This window comes from Rhopilema esculentum, chromosome 5 (assembly GCF_057945365.1).
Source record: "Rhopilema esculentum isolate cy_ngs chromosome 5, ASM5794536v1, whole genome shotgun sequence".
NCBI classification, from domain to species: Eukaryota; Metazoa; Cnidaria; class Scyphozoa; order Rhizostomeae; family Rhizostomatidae; genus Rhopilema; species Rhopilema esculentum.
The window spans coordinates 4,166,664-4,184,256 of NC_142819.1; the positions used below are offsets into that span (position 1 = coordinate 4,166,664).

The window sequence follows — 17,593 nt, forward strand, 5'->3', positions numbered from 1 at the left end:
CCAGACTCGCGGAACTCGCCAGACTCGCGGAACTCGCCAGACTCGCCAGACTCGCCGGACTCACTGGACTCGCCGGACTCACTGGACTCGCCGGACTCACTGGACTCGCCGGACACTGGATTCGCCGTTCACGAAAAAAGAACCCACTACCACGTGCACTAGCCTAACAAAGACATTTTCACAAATATTCTTATACCACATAAATATTTTCTTCCTTTGAAAATCTTTTAGAGTTTTTAACTAGGTTGAGAGTTGAGACCTGCCTTGCTTACTTCACCACGACAACTTTTTGGAAAGTGAATACAACGATAAACACACTGGTGAATAGAAAGGACAAGAGGGTTTTAAGTTGGTATATGTACATTGCGATAAACACATATTTTGTAAATGTATATATCTAGTAAATAAATCAAATATCTGCTCCGACCTGCAACCCGCGACACGGGTATGAATTAAGTGCCTAAAATAAAGCGCATGGCGGGTAGCATGGGTGTTAAGCATAAAAGCTCAGCCCCTTTGCTAACTAAGCTGGGTAGGGGTGTCAGATATTAAAACTTTTTCCACGAGTTATTTTTAAGTGATTTTTGTTACATTTTGATACACACAGGGCAGTCGGAGCCTGTTCCAAAATTGAGGGGCATGATGAAACTGGGGCATAGTTTTCTATTGTTTAGAGACAGAAGTAAGTATACTTTAGATGAAATGGACACTTTGCACCAGGGCACACCAGTTTTTACACTATCAGCGATCAATCAAGGAAATTCGTGACTGTTGAAGAATTAGATAAATATTTTTGCGGCTAAAGCTATCTGAAAGTAATGCATTACACGTCCAAGTAAAATTCTGCTCTACACAGTCATTGTAATGGCTGGTCGCAAATAGGTAGATTACTGAATTCTAGTCGAACATTGTTCAAGTATGCAGATAATTGGATAGGGGTCGATAGGCCAGGTGCTGTTTGGTTTTTTCCATTTACATCTTATAAGCAAGTCCAGGCACTGCTAGTCATCTACTTTTCCATTTGTTGTATTATTCAATAGGCTATTGCTGAGGGGCAAATCACTCTAAGAAAATCTCGTACACCTTTTGTGAAAAGCCATATTTTTTTATCTGAAAATCCCCAGAAATCCTTTTGTTTTAGGCAAAATCTCGTACGCTGTTTGCAATAGAGAATCGCCCCTCGGCTATTGCTATGTATTCCACATACATAGGGATGTGGAAAGCTGGGGTTCTACGGTGCCGGAGGAAGTATTTCGCAGAGGATTCCATGTACTGCAGCAGTTACCCTCTCCTCTGTCAGATCTCTTATTATCAATTTACAGAAGTTTTCATAAGAATGCCAGAAACTGTTGAGTCTCAATATTCTTGAAAATTGTCACTATTGTGCTCAAGAAAATTCCTAAATTATTTTTAATTGACATCATTGCATATGAAAAAAATTGGTTTTTCTTTACATAAATTGAAAATTTAGTCTCGAAGTCGCACAAAGTCGAGCATTTACTCATTAAAATGATCAGTATTTCGATGAAGAAATTCAGATCAGCAAAAGACCGTGCTTTTGGTGATATTTAAGCTTGGCAACTATTCTTAATTTATTCCTAAAACTTTAGCAGCTTTGAGCCTCGATATTTCTATGGACTTTATTCTCATATAAAAGGTGCTATATGAATATCGCACAGAAAGCTGTGGTATGTTTTAAGTGTTTGTTTTTCCCAAAGCTACCACTGCCACTCGAAACATAAAGCTTTAAATAGATTTGAATTAAATGTTGAATGATTAATCGAAAATTTAATCTAAGAGAAAAAGAAGTTAATCTGCAGCATGCAAAAGATAATTAGTTTATTAGCAGTCAGTAGGTTTTTTTTGATGCAACTGTCGCAAACTTAGATACAAATAAAATATGCCATATTTTGTAAGCAACTGTGTGTAAAAAGTGCCACTTTTTGTGTCAGCAACTTTTGATAAGAAAGTTAGGAAGCTCAAGTGCTCAAAGCAAAAAAACAAGAAACAATTGAATTTTGAAAAAAATACAGAACTACGACATAAACCTTTTGAATCAAACAATCAATATTCTTCTCAATCAGAAGACGTCCCTTTCTACGTCCCTTATCTTCTCTTACAGTTTCCAATATAAGAAATGATAATTTCTTCCCAGCAAGAAACGTACATGGCCTAAATTGCCGCCATTTTAATTAGGAAATAGCGAGCAAATGATTAAGTTGAAAAAAACAACGACTAGAATTTGCCACAGCATTTAAATCGGGAGCAGTCGATGTGGAATCTTGGTGTGTATTTTCTACTTTTAAATTTTCCATTGCTTCTGTTTCTTTCAGCTGACTCCGCATTTTACATGTTATTCATATTAAGGGATGAATTTAATTGCCCTACAAGAAGAGGCTTGACAAAGTATACTTTCGATTTTTCCTTTGAAACCAGGTAAACACAGTAACAATGCACTCCAACAAATCTTTCAATGATTATTAATCACAAGACATTATTATTTATTTACATTGATTTATATTTATTTGACTATGTTTTGTTTGGGATTTTTTCTGTTTTATGAAGAATCATAGTTTCGTTGTGATCTATATTTTCATATTTACTTTCGGTTATTGTTCAATGAAAACTTTCGATTATTTTCTAATAATATTCTTTCTGATTCTCTAAGCATTTTTATATGAATACGTGAGTAAAATCAGTGAACTGCGTACGTTACTCTTTCCCCCCGGGGGATACTCCCATTATAGCCTAACAGGGGGGTCCAGTCAGGGTCAAAGAGGGCCAACGCTAAAATGTTAAAAAATTACTCTCAAATGGTAGTATTTTTTGACAATAACCCTCAAATGGTAGCATAAAAACTGAAATATGTCCATGGTAGCATCCATTTCTTTGTGCTCCCCTGGTCCTTCTTCGATAAATTTCTTCACAATTAACTGTTGTCGTTTCAAGAAAATAAAATCTTGTTCATTATCTATAATAAATCGCAAGCTAAACTAAGCAGTTGAGTTATTATCGAAAATGGACCAGTTGGTAGCCATTTGGTAAGACCCTCAAACCGACTGGACTTAATGGGATTACCCCTCCCCCGGGGCTCTTTTCCAATGAAACATGGTGTCGCCTTTTCTTTAGAGCTATAGCTCAACCTGCTCAAAATCTCCAAATTATATCGCTTAAACAAAAATTCGTTACCCCAGTAACACTTTTACTGGTTTTTCCAGTAAAATTTTTAGTCTCAGATACATACTTTCGTTTCGAACAGTGACGCTTAGATTGAAGAAATTTGAGAGTTATGAACTTAATGTTTAGAAACTAAAACGGATGCTCAAAACCACGTCCTTTGCCCTACCCCCTTTTATGATCGTATTTTAGTTACTATAGAATGAATTTTAGTATGCAACCCGAGAAACCTAAATACCACTAAAAACAGCAGGGGTGACTCTGACCCCTTTCCTGAACTCTAAACTAAATTGAGTAATTTTAACTAATGGCTCTTAAATTCGTTTTTGGTATCCAACCTGTAAAACCTGATCGCTATCGGGAAATTGACTTGATTTCTAGAATTTTGGCAAAAACATCGCAATTTATGTTGCAAATAAAGATCATCAACTTTTTCTGGCAAGAGAAGTTGTGCATAATGGAACTCATCTGCTTTTCCTTTGTGTGCAAATTACAAAGCCATCAAGTTTGACACTTGCAACAGAAGAGTAAATTTCTTTCACTGCTGAATGCAGAACAAATCTATCCACGTATAAGCAAAAATTCCACGATCACTCCAACTTTCCAGCAATTTTTTGACAAAGGATAGGCTATTTTTGGGGTCCGTTTTTATGTACGAAGAAGGGCACACATCTGGGACAAAGTTTTCAAAAATCTGGCTACAGGCACAAAATTGGCAGTGTCCCGGTCTTCAATATAAAAAAAGACTAAATTTATGACCAATATTGATCAATTTCCATAACCAAATTTGGCCCCTTGAAAAATCGAATTTTAGCTAACAAAATCCGAGCAGCAAATCATTCATTTGAAGAAATTGGTAAACTTCGCGAAATCATTGTGATTTGTGGAAATATAGTTTTTTCTTTACAAGTGAATTTCCCCTCGGGATCACGGTAAGTACTGTAGTCCAAGTAATTTATGTTGCCAAAATTTTGAGAATTACCAACAGTTCAAGTTTGAGAATTTTCCGACAAATCAATGATCTTTCCGAAAATCAGTCAAATTTTGAAAGCAGGGGGGCCACGGCCCTGCCCCTACCCCCTGCCCACTACCCCCACCCACCCGCTACCCACTCCTTCTGAAAACTGAATTGTAGTAGGTTTACCCTCTAGATCACCAACTTTACTGATATGTTTGAAGGGCTTTTGTAATAGCCATGAAATGCCACCTTTTTGTTTTGGTTAACTTTCTGTGTCTTTTAAAGCATTTGTAGTAAGGTACCAGTTTGCTTGGGTTTGTTTTTCATTTGGATGATTACTTTTAGATCTGAAAAGCTTTGTAATACCAGTAGAAACTAGCCATTAAATTTCCCAATACATACTTAAAACTTCTAGCTTTCGTTTCTTGGCGAGTTGAAAGGCCATATTGGTCTAGAAGCAAATGTCAAAGGAGATAGGACAAAGGACAATGCTTCAATTAAATCTGTAGACTTCCAACATGAAATATTTAGCTTACCTCGAGCATTATTAAACAAAAGATTAATCCAAGACATGCCTCATTGGTAAATTTGCGTAAACAATGCAAAAACAGACAACTAGATGATCACGTGGACTAAGGAAAACAACAGGTGACCGCTAATCGCTTTTGTTCGTATGGGGATATCACCATTTGTTAATCGACACTCCTCCTAGACGGTTAACCGGTTCAATACAACAAACGATAGTCAGGTCTACTTTTCTCGCACTTGAGATGGACATTGTTTATAGGTTGTGCGGCGTTAAAGGGGTAATGTTCACCTAGGCCTGGAGAAAGAAACGAAGTAGCAAAGGCCAAAAGACACTGCTTGTTTATGGCGTTCAGTCACGACTTTCGACGAAGAACTTTATTTGCCAGACATGAGAACCGGCTGTTCTACCCCGTTGTCTTTTGCGATGGGCCTAAAGTTACACCGGCCGGCGATATCTACTACACAGTATCCTTCAGCGATGGATGGTGCAAGAATGTCGCATCCTGCGATATCGTCGGACCGCACTTCTCCTCTATTGATGCAGGGACACAACTTTATCTAGGCCAGAGAATATTCGCCTACTACATGGGACAAGAACACCGTGGATCTGTGATCGACCAATTCGGTGATAATGTACGACTGAGGCTAGACCTTGTAAGCGAGCTCTTGATTTTCAAGACAGGTCAACTTCGGCTCTCCGGCGATATCGCAAGGCCACATTTCGGTTCACTTGATTCTTTCCAGAACATGATGAAACCTCGTCAAAGCCAGTCAGAACTTTGCCTTTCAAAAGGGTAAGTTTGATTTGACTCAACCCATTTACTTAGTGAAGAAAGCTCTACGTCAAATGTAAGGAATGTTTCCGTTTTCAAATGCCATATATTTGCATTCAGGAAACTGGTCAGTTTTAATGCAATTTTGACAATTCTAAGTCACATGCTGTGAAAGTACACGTAGCCTTAAAAGTTTCCAATTCGGCCAGGCCAAGTACCCTTTTGTATCTCAATCTAAAAAAAATTGGCGTAACTCCAATGGCTTTTCGCCGACAGCCCCTTATTCTTTAAATTTTGCGGGTGTTAGAGAAAATTCACACTCCTTTACTCTCCCTGCTACCCAAGGGATTTCTCTTGACAGATAAGGGCAATTAACTTGTTGTCTAACAAGAAGGCTTAAACTGCAAGATCTAGCACATACATATAGTTATTGTTCATTCCTATTGAACTGGTCATGTTTTTTGGAATGGCATTTAAAATCACACAAATTTTGAAACTTGTTGCTACCGTACTTTTCGTTAACAAACGAACAGTAAGATTTAGCTGACAGTTCAAACAATTACGTATTTCATGTAGACTTGGTAAAGGAAACTATTAACGAGTTTTGTAGCGATTTCCTCATAAGATGCGAGAAAGAAAAAAGGACACATCGCCTATTCTCCGTTCCCTAACCGACACAAGTTTACAACACTGAATTAAAATTAGGTATCTCATTGCTCTATCAAATTTTTTCCTGTTTCATTCCAAGGACGATTTAACTTTTGAGTTTCTCACTTTTGTGTCTGCAATGCCCTGAAATGGGACGGGATGACTTTTTGTCAGAACCATCCCATCATGGCCATCCGTAAACAGCCATTGGAACCACAGCTTTATCATAATGATTCTTTTGCTTGCTAGTAGCAGTACTATAGGGCACTGGCAATTTCGTTGTAATGGTATGCGGATGTAAGATCAGTTGTTGACTACACCAAATATCCAACAAGTTTATAAGAAACTGACAGACAATGCTGTTTACGTTAATCGTAACTGCACTTACTCTGATCGGAGCTTTACGAATAAGAAGATAAACAAGCGGAGGAGGGTGAATTGAGGAGGGTGAATTGAGGAGGGTGAATTGAGGAGGGTGAATTGAGGAGGGTGAATTGAGGAGGGTGAATTGAGGAGACTCTGAAAAACTGTTGTGTGTAATGGGAGGCCCTTGACTGCAAATCCTCACAGCGATTCACTGTGACCAGATGTCCTAAGATCAGATTTGTTTTCAGAGTAAAATCTGGTTTGATGGTTTTTCACCAAGGTTGTATATAATGCCGTTTCAAAAGCGGATGCTAATCAAGTATTCATTTAGGCTAGAGAGTTTCAGACAACTGTCACGTTCCGTATGGGATGAAGGTCTCTTCAACATAAACCCACATAAACATTGTTCTTATCTCCTCTCACTCACAAAACAACAAGGCCTAAGCTATAATTTCAATGACGATTCCAAATAAAAAAAACAGATAGTGAAATCCAGAAACAATCTAGAGAGTTATAAATATTCCAGTTACCTTCATCACAGGCACCGCGCAGCCATTGGGCTAGCAGGGGCTATAGCCCACCCACTTTTTTGCAATGTTTACTCTAAGGCAACTTTAGATAGTTTACTCCTATGTAGTAGCAGTTCTCATTGATTGGGAACCATTTTTGTTCCTTTTTTAGGTGTTTTATCATGTTTAATGATATGATGTATTTTCTAACTTGGTTAGCTTGGTTTTTTATTACCCTCGAGCTAATTCTATCTATTTTTATAGTTATTGATACTTTCTCTGAACCAGACTGTTTATAAAACTTCAATAGAAATAAGCAAGTATTTTCTGAAAGGGGCGTTTTCCGGCGTTCAAGAGGGCGTGGCCTCAAAAAATTTTCTGCCATGCCTATTCCAGCCCCTCCACTTTTAGAGTGGTGCGCGGTCCCTGCCTTGATCATGGTTGATCATTATTATTATTATTATTATTATTATTATTATTATCATTATTATCATTATTATTATTATTAGTGCATTTTGCTTTGATAAAAAAGCGACAATACATGTTCCTTTGGATGTGTGGTGGGTGGGTGTCTAAGATGCATTGTATTGGTGTATTATATCATTTCACAAAAGCCAGCATTAGACAAGGAGCCTCTTTAATGAAAAGAGAGAGCTGTCTCAAAAGTATGATGTGTGTATAAAGAAATAAGGATGTCACACCACCTTGCCACTCCCCTTACAAAATCGGTTACGCAAATGTTGTCGTCATTTCGTTTGTTGTTTTGGGACTATTTTTGGTATATGAGTAAGTACTACGTTGTAACTGGTCCCAACAAGCATTCAAAAATAGCTGCTTGCTAGTGTTTGCAAATTTGAGCCTTTGGCCTCATACTTTATTCAAGACTAACAGCATCTTAGCTTGATGTATCATAAACAAAAATACATTGATGGCATGCTGTTGGCTATTTTCGCAAAGTGACTCATTCTTGTCTTGTTCACACTAACTTTTTTCAAATTTGTATTCTAGTATGGTATAAATTTTCGTTTTATAATAACATTTGTATTAATGTAAGTAATCGAGTCAGATTTTATGCTACTTTTCTTTTCGCAAAAGTGAAGGCAACTGAGACGGTGTTTGGCGAAGAAAACATAATGTATTTGATTGCGGACAGTTTGCAATGCTAAATTAAAGTTCCATAATTTTGGATGAAAACAACCTTGATAGAAAACAAAAACAATTTATCATAATTATAGCATACTAAAGATATTTTTTTCATGAATCTGCTAGGAAAGAGCAATGTCTCAAAACAAACGGAAAATAGGAATTGCCATTATTGGCCATTTTTACCCAATAAGAAATTGAGCTATTTTAACAAGACATATGAAGAAAGCGTAGAGGAAGTCGTGCAATACGTGTGAAGTGATATTCTGGCATTAACTATAGCTGGTATACATTTCATTTCTTCGAAAGTGCTTTGATATTTCTGTTCTTTGTTTTCATGAATACCTTATCATTTATCATATGTTTTGATACAATTCCTGATCCACAATTTGCTCTGTTATTATGTTTGTACCGTAATGACGACAGTATGAATTGAAAATTAGACATCGGGTAAACATTTACAAGACGAAATCTTTCAAAGCAAATAATTTATAAACTTCTGTACTGAATGTTTTTTATCTAAAAATTAAATTTGCGAAAGAAGAAAAAATAAAAATATATTTTTTTCAGTTTGGTTGCTTTTTGGAATATTTTTCTATGGCTGCAGATACGATGATTAAATTATTTGCAATTGTAGGGTATCATTTAGAGATGACGTTAATGTTTTTATGCTCCTTCCTTTTCTGCATAACATAATTAGGGCGTTCTTATTCTTATCAATTCGCCTTACGCAATCATAATAAAACAAAGATGAGCTCTCCAAATTATTTGCAATGTTATCAGAAACGTTGGCTTTCAACCAAAATACTCAAACTATCTGACAGCGCGAGTGATAATTAAAAACATTACACAATGCACTACTTTTAAGTGGCTCAGATATATTAACGATCTAGTGTTCGCTCTGACGTCCGCTCTTTTTTAGAACCAGTTTGTAGCACTTAATAATTGAGGTGCTACGGGTAAACAAAATCAACTCTCATCAGTATGTCAATAGGACTAATTAGAATTTTTGCACTTAGTGTTTTGAATGCTAATAGCTGCAGGGCTATGCTGTTACAGGGTACCCAATATGTTTTTCGGGAGAGGGAATCGTCTTTTTTGGAGTCGGGAATAAGAGATCGGCAAATTTTTGTGAGCCGGATTCAGAAATCGATACTACCGTGATTCGGGGATTGATTAACAGGAATCGGATTATAAATTTAGCGGGAATTCGGAACTCGGGGGACCTATTGTGTACCCACTGTTATCAACTTGTTAATATAAATTTTGTTAATGCACGGATATATTGTTAAACCCAAGGATATTCATATTTTCCTTGAAGGTGATCGAGCAAAAGCATTTTCATTCCAGACGCAAAAGTTATCATTACTGTCTAGTCACCTCCACCTTTGTCATAGGTCAAAAGTGACAAATCAAAATACCACTCAGATTAAAACAGCAGAATCATGCTGCTCGCCTTTTTCAGATCTTTATAATTTTAACCTCACAAAACAGCCCTGACAGAATAACACAGTTCTTTTCTTTACAATTTCATTTCATAAACAACCTTCCACAGGCACCGCCGAGCGTTGAGAAAAGTGGGGGGTCTAAAAAAGTGGGGGGGGGGGCTAAAACCGTATAAAAAGAGGCTTTTCTGGTAGTTTAATACTTAATATTTGGCATCTTTTGCAAAAGGTGGGAGGGCTAGAGCCCCCCCAGCCCCCCTGCTCCGCGGTGCCTGTTCCACACAGGACAACAGCCTCCTACCTACTTGTGTTTCAGCAATGTTTGACAAAATAATGAAAAATGTAACCGTTTGTGTGACATACCTTGTAATCTTTATATCGAGTCAAAGTTTGATAATCTCATTTATCTTCATGATTCCTCGAGGCAGTTTCGATTTTTCTTTTCTCTGTTCTAAGGTTTCTGCAGTGAATCTAGAAGGAAATATTTCCCATGGATTATTTATTGGGCTGAGAAAGGGGGAGACGGAGAAGGGGGAGAAGAGAGAGAAGGGGGAGAAGACGGAGAAGGGGGAGAAGAGAGAGAAGGGAGAGAAGGGTAAAAATTATTAAATATAAGACCTCTTTTGTAGAAGAGAAAGAATTCAAGGGAAATACAACAATAATTTAGAAAGACATGATGGAAATAGGCTTAAAATTGTGTCGAATTGAATACTAAACAATCGTCATTTTGGACCACGTTCAAGCTTATGTAAAAAGTCTATAGAGTTTTGGCAAACGATGTTCACAACCTTAATGAGAGCTGTCTACCTGCTCCATTGCTAACCTCCATCTCTTGAGCATTATGCAGTCATTTCTTTGGGGGGGGGGGTTACAGATGGAAATGAGCAACAAATGATGATCAAGAGAGGGCCAAGGAAGAGGATAAATTTTTTAACATACAAAGGCGTCATTCTAATGTCTAGGGCTTTTATCTAATTTTATAGTTAAAGGTTTGAATTTCTGTGATTTCTTAAATATGACATTTTTGGAATTACAGTAAGATAATTTCATGTTTTGGTATTTGTTGTATTTTGCATATAAAAGAATCTGGATTCAATTCATATTTTATGCAGTCAATTTTCACTAAAAGTACTAAAAGCACTAAAAGTATGCAGTTTATTTTCTTTTTGAAAGGTTTTCCATTTCTAGCTTTGTAGCAGATCTAAAACAGATATCTTAATACTTAGGGTTAATTTGTATATGATCTGATATGCTTTTTTGCCCATCAATATTTTTTGGCTGACATAACGTTTGTCATAAAAATCCTGATTGATACAAACAGGACCCGCCCCTAGAACTAAAATGGCAATACATTAAACAGCCAACTTATGCATGTTCATCTTCTATAAGTTCGAGGCATGCTCTCTCTGCGTCTCCTCGCACCCAAAATTGTAGTCATCTTTGGCAGTTTTTATCATACAATGTTAAAAATTCAGAGCATTGTCAATTTTTTATAAGTAAATTGTATGTAGAGTTCCTTAATTCTTGAAAATAAAAATGTCTAATAATCGCCTATTTCTTTTGTTGCTTGGCTACATTTATGGCCTAATTTCAAATCTTGACGAATGCAGAGTTGGCAACTTTGTATATGCTTTTTGAATGAGATTTTTAACAACTCAGTTCATAAATGATTTTTTATTACTGACCTTAAATAAAAATTTTGAGAGATGTTGTTCATTTACATAAGTTTGCATCTTTTAAAATTATTTTCACTTCAAGACGCAGCCAAACAGCAAGTCCGATTTACGAAGAGAACAGAAAAGAAGATGACGCTCAGGATATTAAGACTGCGGCATTGGCCCTCACATCTCTCTCCCTTTCACCTGCTGTAACCGGGAAAAGTGAAGGTAATTTTTTTAACTTAAGTCATTCTTTTATGAAACCGTATCGACTGTCCTAACCTCTGTTAAGAATAAAACTGGCAAATATTTCTCACGGGGGATAGTTTGGAAATATGGCAGGGGGACAAAAAATTGTTTTGGAATGGCAGGGAGGGGTAAAATTTTACCTAGTGCCTCTGGGGAAACAAAGCTTTCAGGCAGGTAACTTTGGACTTACTGAGGACAAAAATCTCAGCTTGCAGAGGACGTGGGAAAATGGGAAAATGCCCGTGCCATTCAAAATTTTGAAGGGGACTATCCGGTTGGAGAATTTTCATATTTCAAACTGGGGACAATTTTTACCGGGCATGGTACACAGTGGTATAGTATGAAGCTGACCCTAGGTGACTCAGTTTTCAGTGATTCTCCAACAAATGTGATACTCAACTTTTTTTGGAAAGGTTCCTTATTTATCTCTTATTTACTGGTTTCATCTGTTTTTATTTTTCAATGCAAATGTTGGCTTTGATTTTTTTCAGGTTTGATGTCATTTTTTATAAGATCTAAATTATTTTCGATATTCTTATTCTTTGGGATAATTTGAGGCTCGGGGGTTTTTTAATGTTGTTATTATTTCAACAACGATTTTTCTGCAACTACATGATCTAAATAGTTTGTAGGCCATTAGATAACAGTTTCAGTACCAAAGTTGATTTGCTTGTAAAATCTTATCTGTCTTGCTAACACGAGAGAAAGTTTTCCGAAAAAAGATCGTTTCTTTCTTCAAATCTTTTTATCTTAGACATGTTCTGTCATGTTCTTACATTTTTCGTATTTTTTGCAAATAAAGTCTCTGAGTTCTTGTGAAGTTTGTCCTCGTAGGGTTATGTTTTCATAAAAAAGCTTTTTATGACGTCACATTTAAGAACTCTCCTGCATTTGCACGTTACTTTTCTTACCAGCAACCAACTTGGTACATGATTGTTATTATGACAATGACAATCTTGTCTCTGACTAGTTTAGAAGACAATTTACCACTGTTTTGCATTTTGTTGCCTTTGAGATTAAATGTGATTGCGATGATTCCCCTTGCCAGCAAGCCTCCTGTTGTTCAATCGACCCACAGTTATTTGTTTACCTGTTTTAATGACGTCAATACGGTTTGTTTGCACGGATAAGATAAAACCTCTATGGATAAATATATTATCCTCCTCCACATCCAGCCACATACCCCGTTTTTCTGAAGTTACGTCATTATATAAATAATTTCATGGTTCATGGATAAGCACACTTTCAGATGCTGGAAAACATCAGCGAAAGTCTATAAGGGATTTTGGAATATTAATAGGCAGGAGGAGACGTTAATTTCAAATTTCGAGAGTAAGCGCAAAGATACAGCATGGAAGTATAATTGAATTTAGGTAATACCTTTCTAATGTAAATGTAGCTTACTAGTAGAGGGTGCGGAAGTTAGCAACATTCTTTCAATAAAAAATTTGGACGACAGGCTACCTCTCCTTGCAAATCGCAGTTTTGAAAATTTTGGACTTTGTGGCTCCACATGTCACTAATGAGCCTTCGTCCTAGCACGGCTTGTCTGAGTCCAGGATTGTGTTTATTTTTTCTCTGAGCAATACCCTTTAGCTCTGTAAACTTCCTCAGAAAACAATTGAAAAGGGCTGGGCTTGGGTGTGGTATAATTTTCTTTGGTTTTTATTGGTTCTCGTTTATTTTTTCTCACGAAAAGATGCGGTATTGAGTAAAAATCAACTGGCCGGTAGTCTTTGTTAGTAGATGAAATTTGCTTTTAGTTTAATATATTTGCCGAAGTAGTTAATATGGATGAATAAATAACCGAGTGAAAAAATCTAGGACTCCTAGTAGGAGAGAAGATACGCTGAAAAGAGGAGAGAGCATACTTGAAAATGTGGTCTGGACCCAAAGGGCTGGTATGAGAGCAAAAGGGCTGGTATGAGGGCAGCCAAAAGGGCTGGTATGAGAGCAAAAGAGTTTTGCTAATTAAACTCCGAAAGTTCTTTTTCAAGGGGGCTCCGGCATGGCCCCTACTCTTTTTGTAATGGTCTTGCTAGTTGTCTTGGCATTTACCATGTGAGATTTAGGTTGCTGAACTCTAGTCCTGTGCGATATCTAATGAATGGAGCCCAAGAACCATGCTGAAAGCTTTTTTCCTTGAAGAACGCGCATGGCCATTAATTGGGCACCAAAATAATTTAGTCTTGATTTACTGCGCAGGAATTGGCATTCAAATTGCTCCTCCGTAACTGTATTGAGGAAGCAGTTAGCGATAATCTTCGTTTTAGGTTTCCCATTCATGTAGTTATTGATGCCTTGGTTTCATTACCGTATCTGTAAGACAAAGCCACGCGGGTGTGTTGACGGAAATCAGATGTATACTGTTATTCAACGTGAATGGCCAAATTATGGGGCAAAATTATGAACGATGCGGCACGAGGAAAGACAGATTCAAATACAATCAAAGTGGTGGGTCACCGAGTGGTTGTGCGTGGGGGTAACTTTCAGTGCACGAGGCCATAGGAGAAAAGGGGGACGTTTAACATGATAAGGAATACTAGTACGTTCGCTGTAAAGGTTCTCCAGGAGTGTAGATGTCTCCGTTTTTCTAAACTTGACTTGACTTTGAAACGTCATAAAAGGACATGACTTTGAAGCGTCTCTCGATACAATTATTCCAGGTACTGCCACACCAAAAGTAAGATACCCACCAATGACGAATGTGGGGAATTTCAAAAAAGAAAGATGTGGAAAGGTTGTCTTTGGGGGTCAAGTAAATTTATTTGAGCTTTGCCCAGCTAATGCCGGAAAACGAACATTTAATATCAATTCTTTAACCAGCTATGCACTCCCTGAAAGAGGACAATCATTAATCAATCAACTGTCGCAGCCCCTTTCACTAATTTGGCAACCGGCATCAGGCAGTGGGTCATATTCATAATTTCCCTCAATCATCTCCGTTTCAAAATATATTACCCCTCCTGATGGCTAGCATTTCCGAAAAATCATGTGCTTTGATAGCCAATCATTTTCGAAGATTGTGAAATTTTCTGCTTGTGCATGGATGCCGTTGCATGGGCCAATACCGGTGTATATAATTGAGCAACATTTACCTGTTTTGTTTACTTCGATCTTCAGACATGCAGAATCAACGCTTCGTCTTCCCACTTACCACTCAAAGGGATGAGGACAAGGCTATGGAACCAGGAGGAATGCAAGCAGACGAAGGGTACAGTGACAGCATTATAAAGCCTAGAACAAGGTCTTTCGAGACACCGAAGCTAACAAAGTCGAGAGAAAAAAGGGCCGGTTCATTGGATTTGCACGTTGACGAGCCGATACGCGAACAGAAGCTGGAGAGAGCCGAATCCTGGGATGTTGAAAAATATGGCCCAGATAACAAGGTATGTTGGTAAAAGTTTAAACAAATTATCACGAGCCTTCACCGTTATTAACGCCGTTACCTTAAGGATTGAACATTTCAATACAGATACTCTCTACAAAAGGATAAAGATTTGAAAATCAGTCTCGAGTCTTCATCTGTTAGAATATTACCTGCTCAAAAATATGCCAATTTGATAAGATGCATAGTAAATTCTTGGGGAAAATCTGGACTTGGGTTCATTATCACTTCAAGTATGGCTGGAATGTATTTTGGCATCATTCTATTTAATTGATGAAGAGAAGATGGCTACCTTAATTGATCTTGTTGTTCATATGCCTGTAGAATTTTGGTTTTCATTTTGGTCAATTTTAAGTTTCTTTTTGAAAAATCCTTATCAGTTTCCTCTATACAATGCATCTGCTATTATTAACGCCCACCTATGATTCAAGCCCCTTGCTTAACGCAGTTGGCTGAAATTAACGCCTTTAAACGCCCCCCAAACATCCTCTTTTAACGCCCCTCAATTAAAGAATACATGGTTTAACACATAATTATCATACAATGGATATAAGGGGGCCAAATGAGCTAAGCAGGGAGCTTGAATTAGAGGTGGGCGTTAAGAATTCATTACTTTTTAAGAATGGAAAACAAAACTGGATAAAGTCTGGACAAGTTAAAACCTTTCACTTATTTCCTTGACCATATTTCCATGAAACAGTGGAATTTAAGAGGAAAAATATGCCTGGTGAACAATGATAAATACCAAATAATGAGTGCCATGGCTATTTGAACTGTAATTAAGAGTTCATTCCCGATTTACACACATCTATTTAACCTACATCTTTTAAAAGCAGGAATTTCTTTTCTTAACGCCCTTTCCTTTAACAGGCACCCTTTTAAAATAAAGCATTTCCAAACAGCAAGGCGTTGAATATAATAAGAATTTTTCATGCATACCGTAAATCCTTGAATTAGTCCTGGGGGCTTATCTATTTTTTATATTTTTGGATGGTGGGCTTATTCGAAGGGGGGGCTTATACGAGGGGGGGAGGCTTATAAAATTATTGAAGACATTAAGAACACATTAGTAAAAGACCTCGTTTATTTTAGTAGAAATTTCTTTATGAGCATTGAATTAATTACTACCAAAAGTATGAATTTGTTGTGGTAATTCAATAAAACGCCATAGGCAACCTCAGATGGCAAATATCATCAAATGGAGGGGTCCAATTTGAGAATTTGAGAACGGTAGCAGTGGGAGCTTATTCGAGGGGGGGGGGCTTATTGATAATTTGTACTTCTAGGATGGGGGCTTATTCGAGGAGGGGGGCTTTTTCAAGGAGGGGGGGGCAATTCGAGGATTTACGATATATGAAAGAAAAAAGTCGTGGAATGGCTAGATAGAAGATGCAGATTTATATTTAGATCACAAGATGACCCAAGTTGCTTAATCGTTGTAGTATTTCAAGATGTCAACTTGGAGCTGTTACAACTACTTATTTCTTAATAGACGCAGAAACTGGAGAAGGGGAATAAAGCATTTAAATGCATGTGGCGTGGATGTGGCCGGGTGCTTATGTCATTACCCGGTATTGTGCGGCATGTGAGGACGGCACATCTAGGGTAAGTCAGTGACGAAATAGATAACAGCATCTTGTTATCCATTTCATTTTGCATGCATGATACCTTATTTAGGGTTCGAAGCAAACTATGTTGTTTTGGGTTTGTTAGGAGGAACACGAACCTTCTTGAAGGTCCTTGAGCCACATTCTCTAACGTACGACTTTGCTTCATTAAATTCTTAGTGTTATTCTCAGGTGTGATTTGAGGATTATGACAAACAAGCAGGGGGTTCTTGCCCTCCAACGATGGACTATGCTAGCCCCTCCCCCCCCTTTAAAAATTATCTTGTTCACTCCTCGGTTCCAAATAAGATGCAAGTAAAATTTCTCTCTAAAGGATAAACCTCTTTACTTCGTTCTCCTTGTATTTAGCAGTTGCACACACAAATGATCGTACAATCAACCATTTGCCCTCTGCACCCACCCACTCCGTTTATTTTGACTCCTGCTTTATGGTGATAACTTGAGGCAGTACCATACATTCCCATCTAAGCACTTTATTTGCTTTTTAGACCAAAAACTGAAGACAACGTAGAATTCTATTTCAACGACTTGTTCATTGAAAACGATGCATCCATTTCATCAGATGACTCGTTGCTAAGCAGCGGTATTTCAGACGACGATGCTTTGCTTGAAAACGAGGATACCAAAAAGGAAGGTCTACATATGACAGCGAGACGTGATGATGCATTGAAAACATTTTTACCAAGTTATTTGCCTAAAAATGATAATATGCAGGAGTATTTTTTGCCTAGAGCTGACAAGGGTGGTGCAAGGTAAGTTTTGTTAGTGATTTATCTCCTCTTTCACAAGCCGTAGAAGTGACCACCCTAGAAGTGACCACCCTAGAAGTGACCACACTAGAAGTGACCACACTAGAAGTGACCACACTAGAAGTGACCACACTAGAAGGGACCACACTAGAAGTGACCACACTAGAAGTGACCACACTAGAAGTGACCACACTAGAAGTGACCACCTTATAAACCTGCTCGAAAATTTTTCTTTTACACATAAGGTGGAAATTATTGTTTCGGACTATTGCTCATCTATTCTTTTTCAATTGACGAAGGCAATTTAAAGGAGAGCTTCTTGCAAAGGAACAAGTGCTCTTTTCTTGTAACTTTAAGATACATCTTTATATATA

The 17,593-nt window shown here is 37.6% G+C and overlaps 2 protein-coding genes across 2 annotated transcripts in view; one reads left to right on the forward strand and one right to left on the reverse strand.

The window, feature by feature from the left end:
• Positions 1–17,593, reverse strand: part of LOC135689836 (exostosin-like 3) — a 42,508-nt gene that overhangs the window by 13,453 nt on the left and 11,462 nt on the right. Inside the window, exon 6 of the mRNA XM_065207201.2 lies at positions 9,911–10,018. The gene's annotated coding sequence lies outside the window, so the exon portion shown is untranslated. The remainder of the gene's footprint in view (positions 1–9,910; positions 10,019–17,593) is intronic.
• Positions 4,386–17,265, forward strand: LOC135689842 (zinc finger protein 395-like). The gene is made up of 5 exons (XM_089108584.1): positions 4,386–5,457; positions 11,306–11,433; positions 14,578–14,843; positions 16,335–16,447; positions 16,959–17,265. The coding sequence occupies exons 1-5, from the start codon at positions 5,006–5,008 to the stop codon at positions 17,224–17,226; spliced, it is 1,227 nt and encodes a 408-aa protein (XP_088964710.1). The 5' UTR covers positions 4,386–5,005; the 3' UTR covers positions 17,227–17,265.

What these genes read in the sequence shown, in the direction of transcription:
- LOC135689842 (XM_089108584.1), top strand. Translation starts at nt 5,006, where the DNA reads ATGGCGTTCAGTCACGACTTTCGACGAAGAACTTTATTTGCCAGACAT. An exon ending in TGTAACCGGGAAAAGTGAAG is followed by an intron (nt 11,434 to 14,577) that starts GTAATTTTTTTA and finishes TTCGATCTTCAG; the next exon opens with ACATGCAGAATCAACGCTTC. An exon ending in GTGAGGACGGCACATCTAGG is followed by an intron (nt 16,448 to 16,958) that starts GTAAGTCAGTGA and finishes TTTGCTTTTTAG; the next exon opens with ACCAAAAACTGAAGACAACG.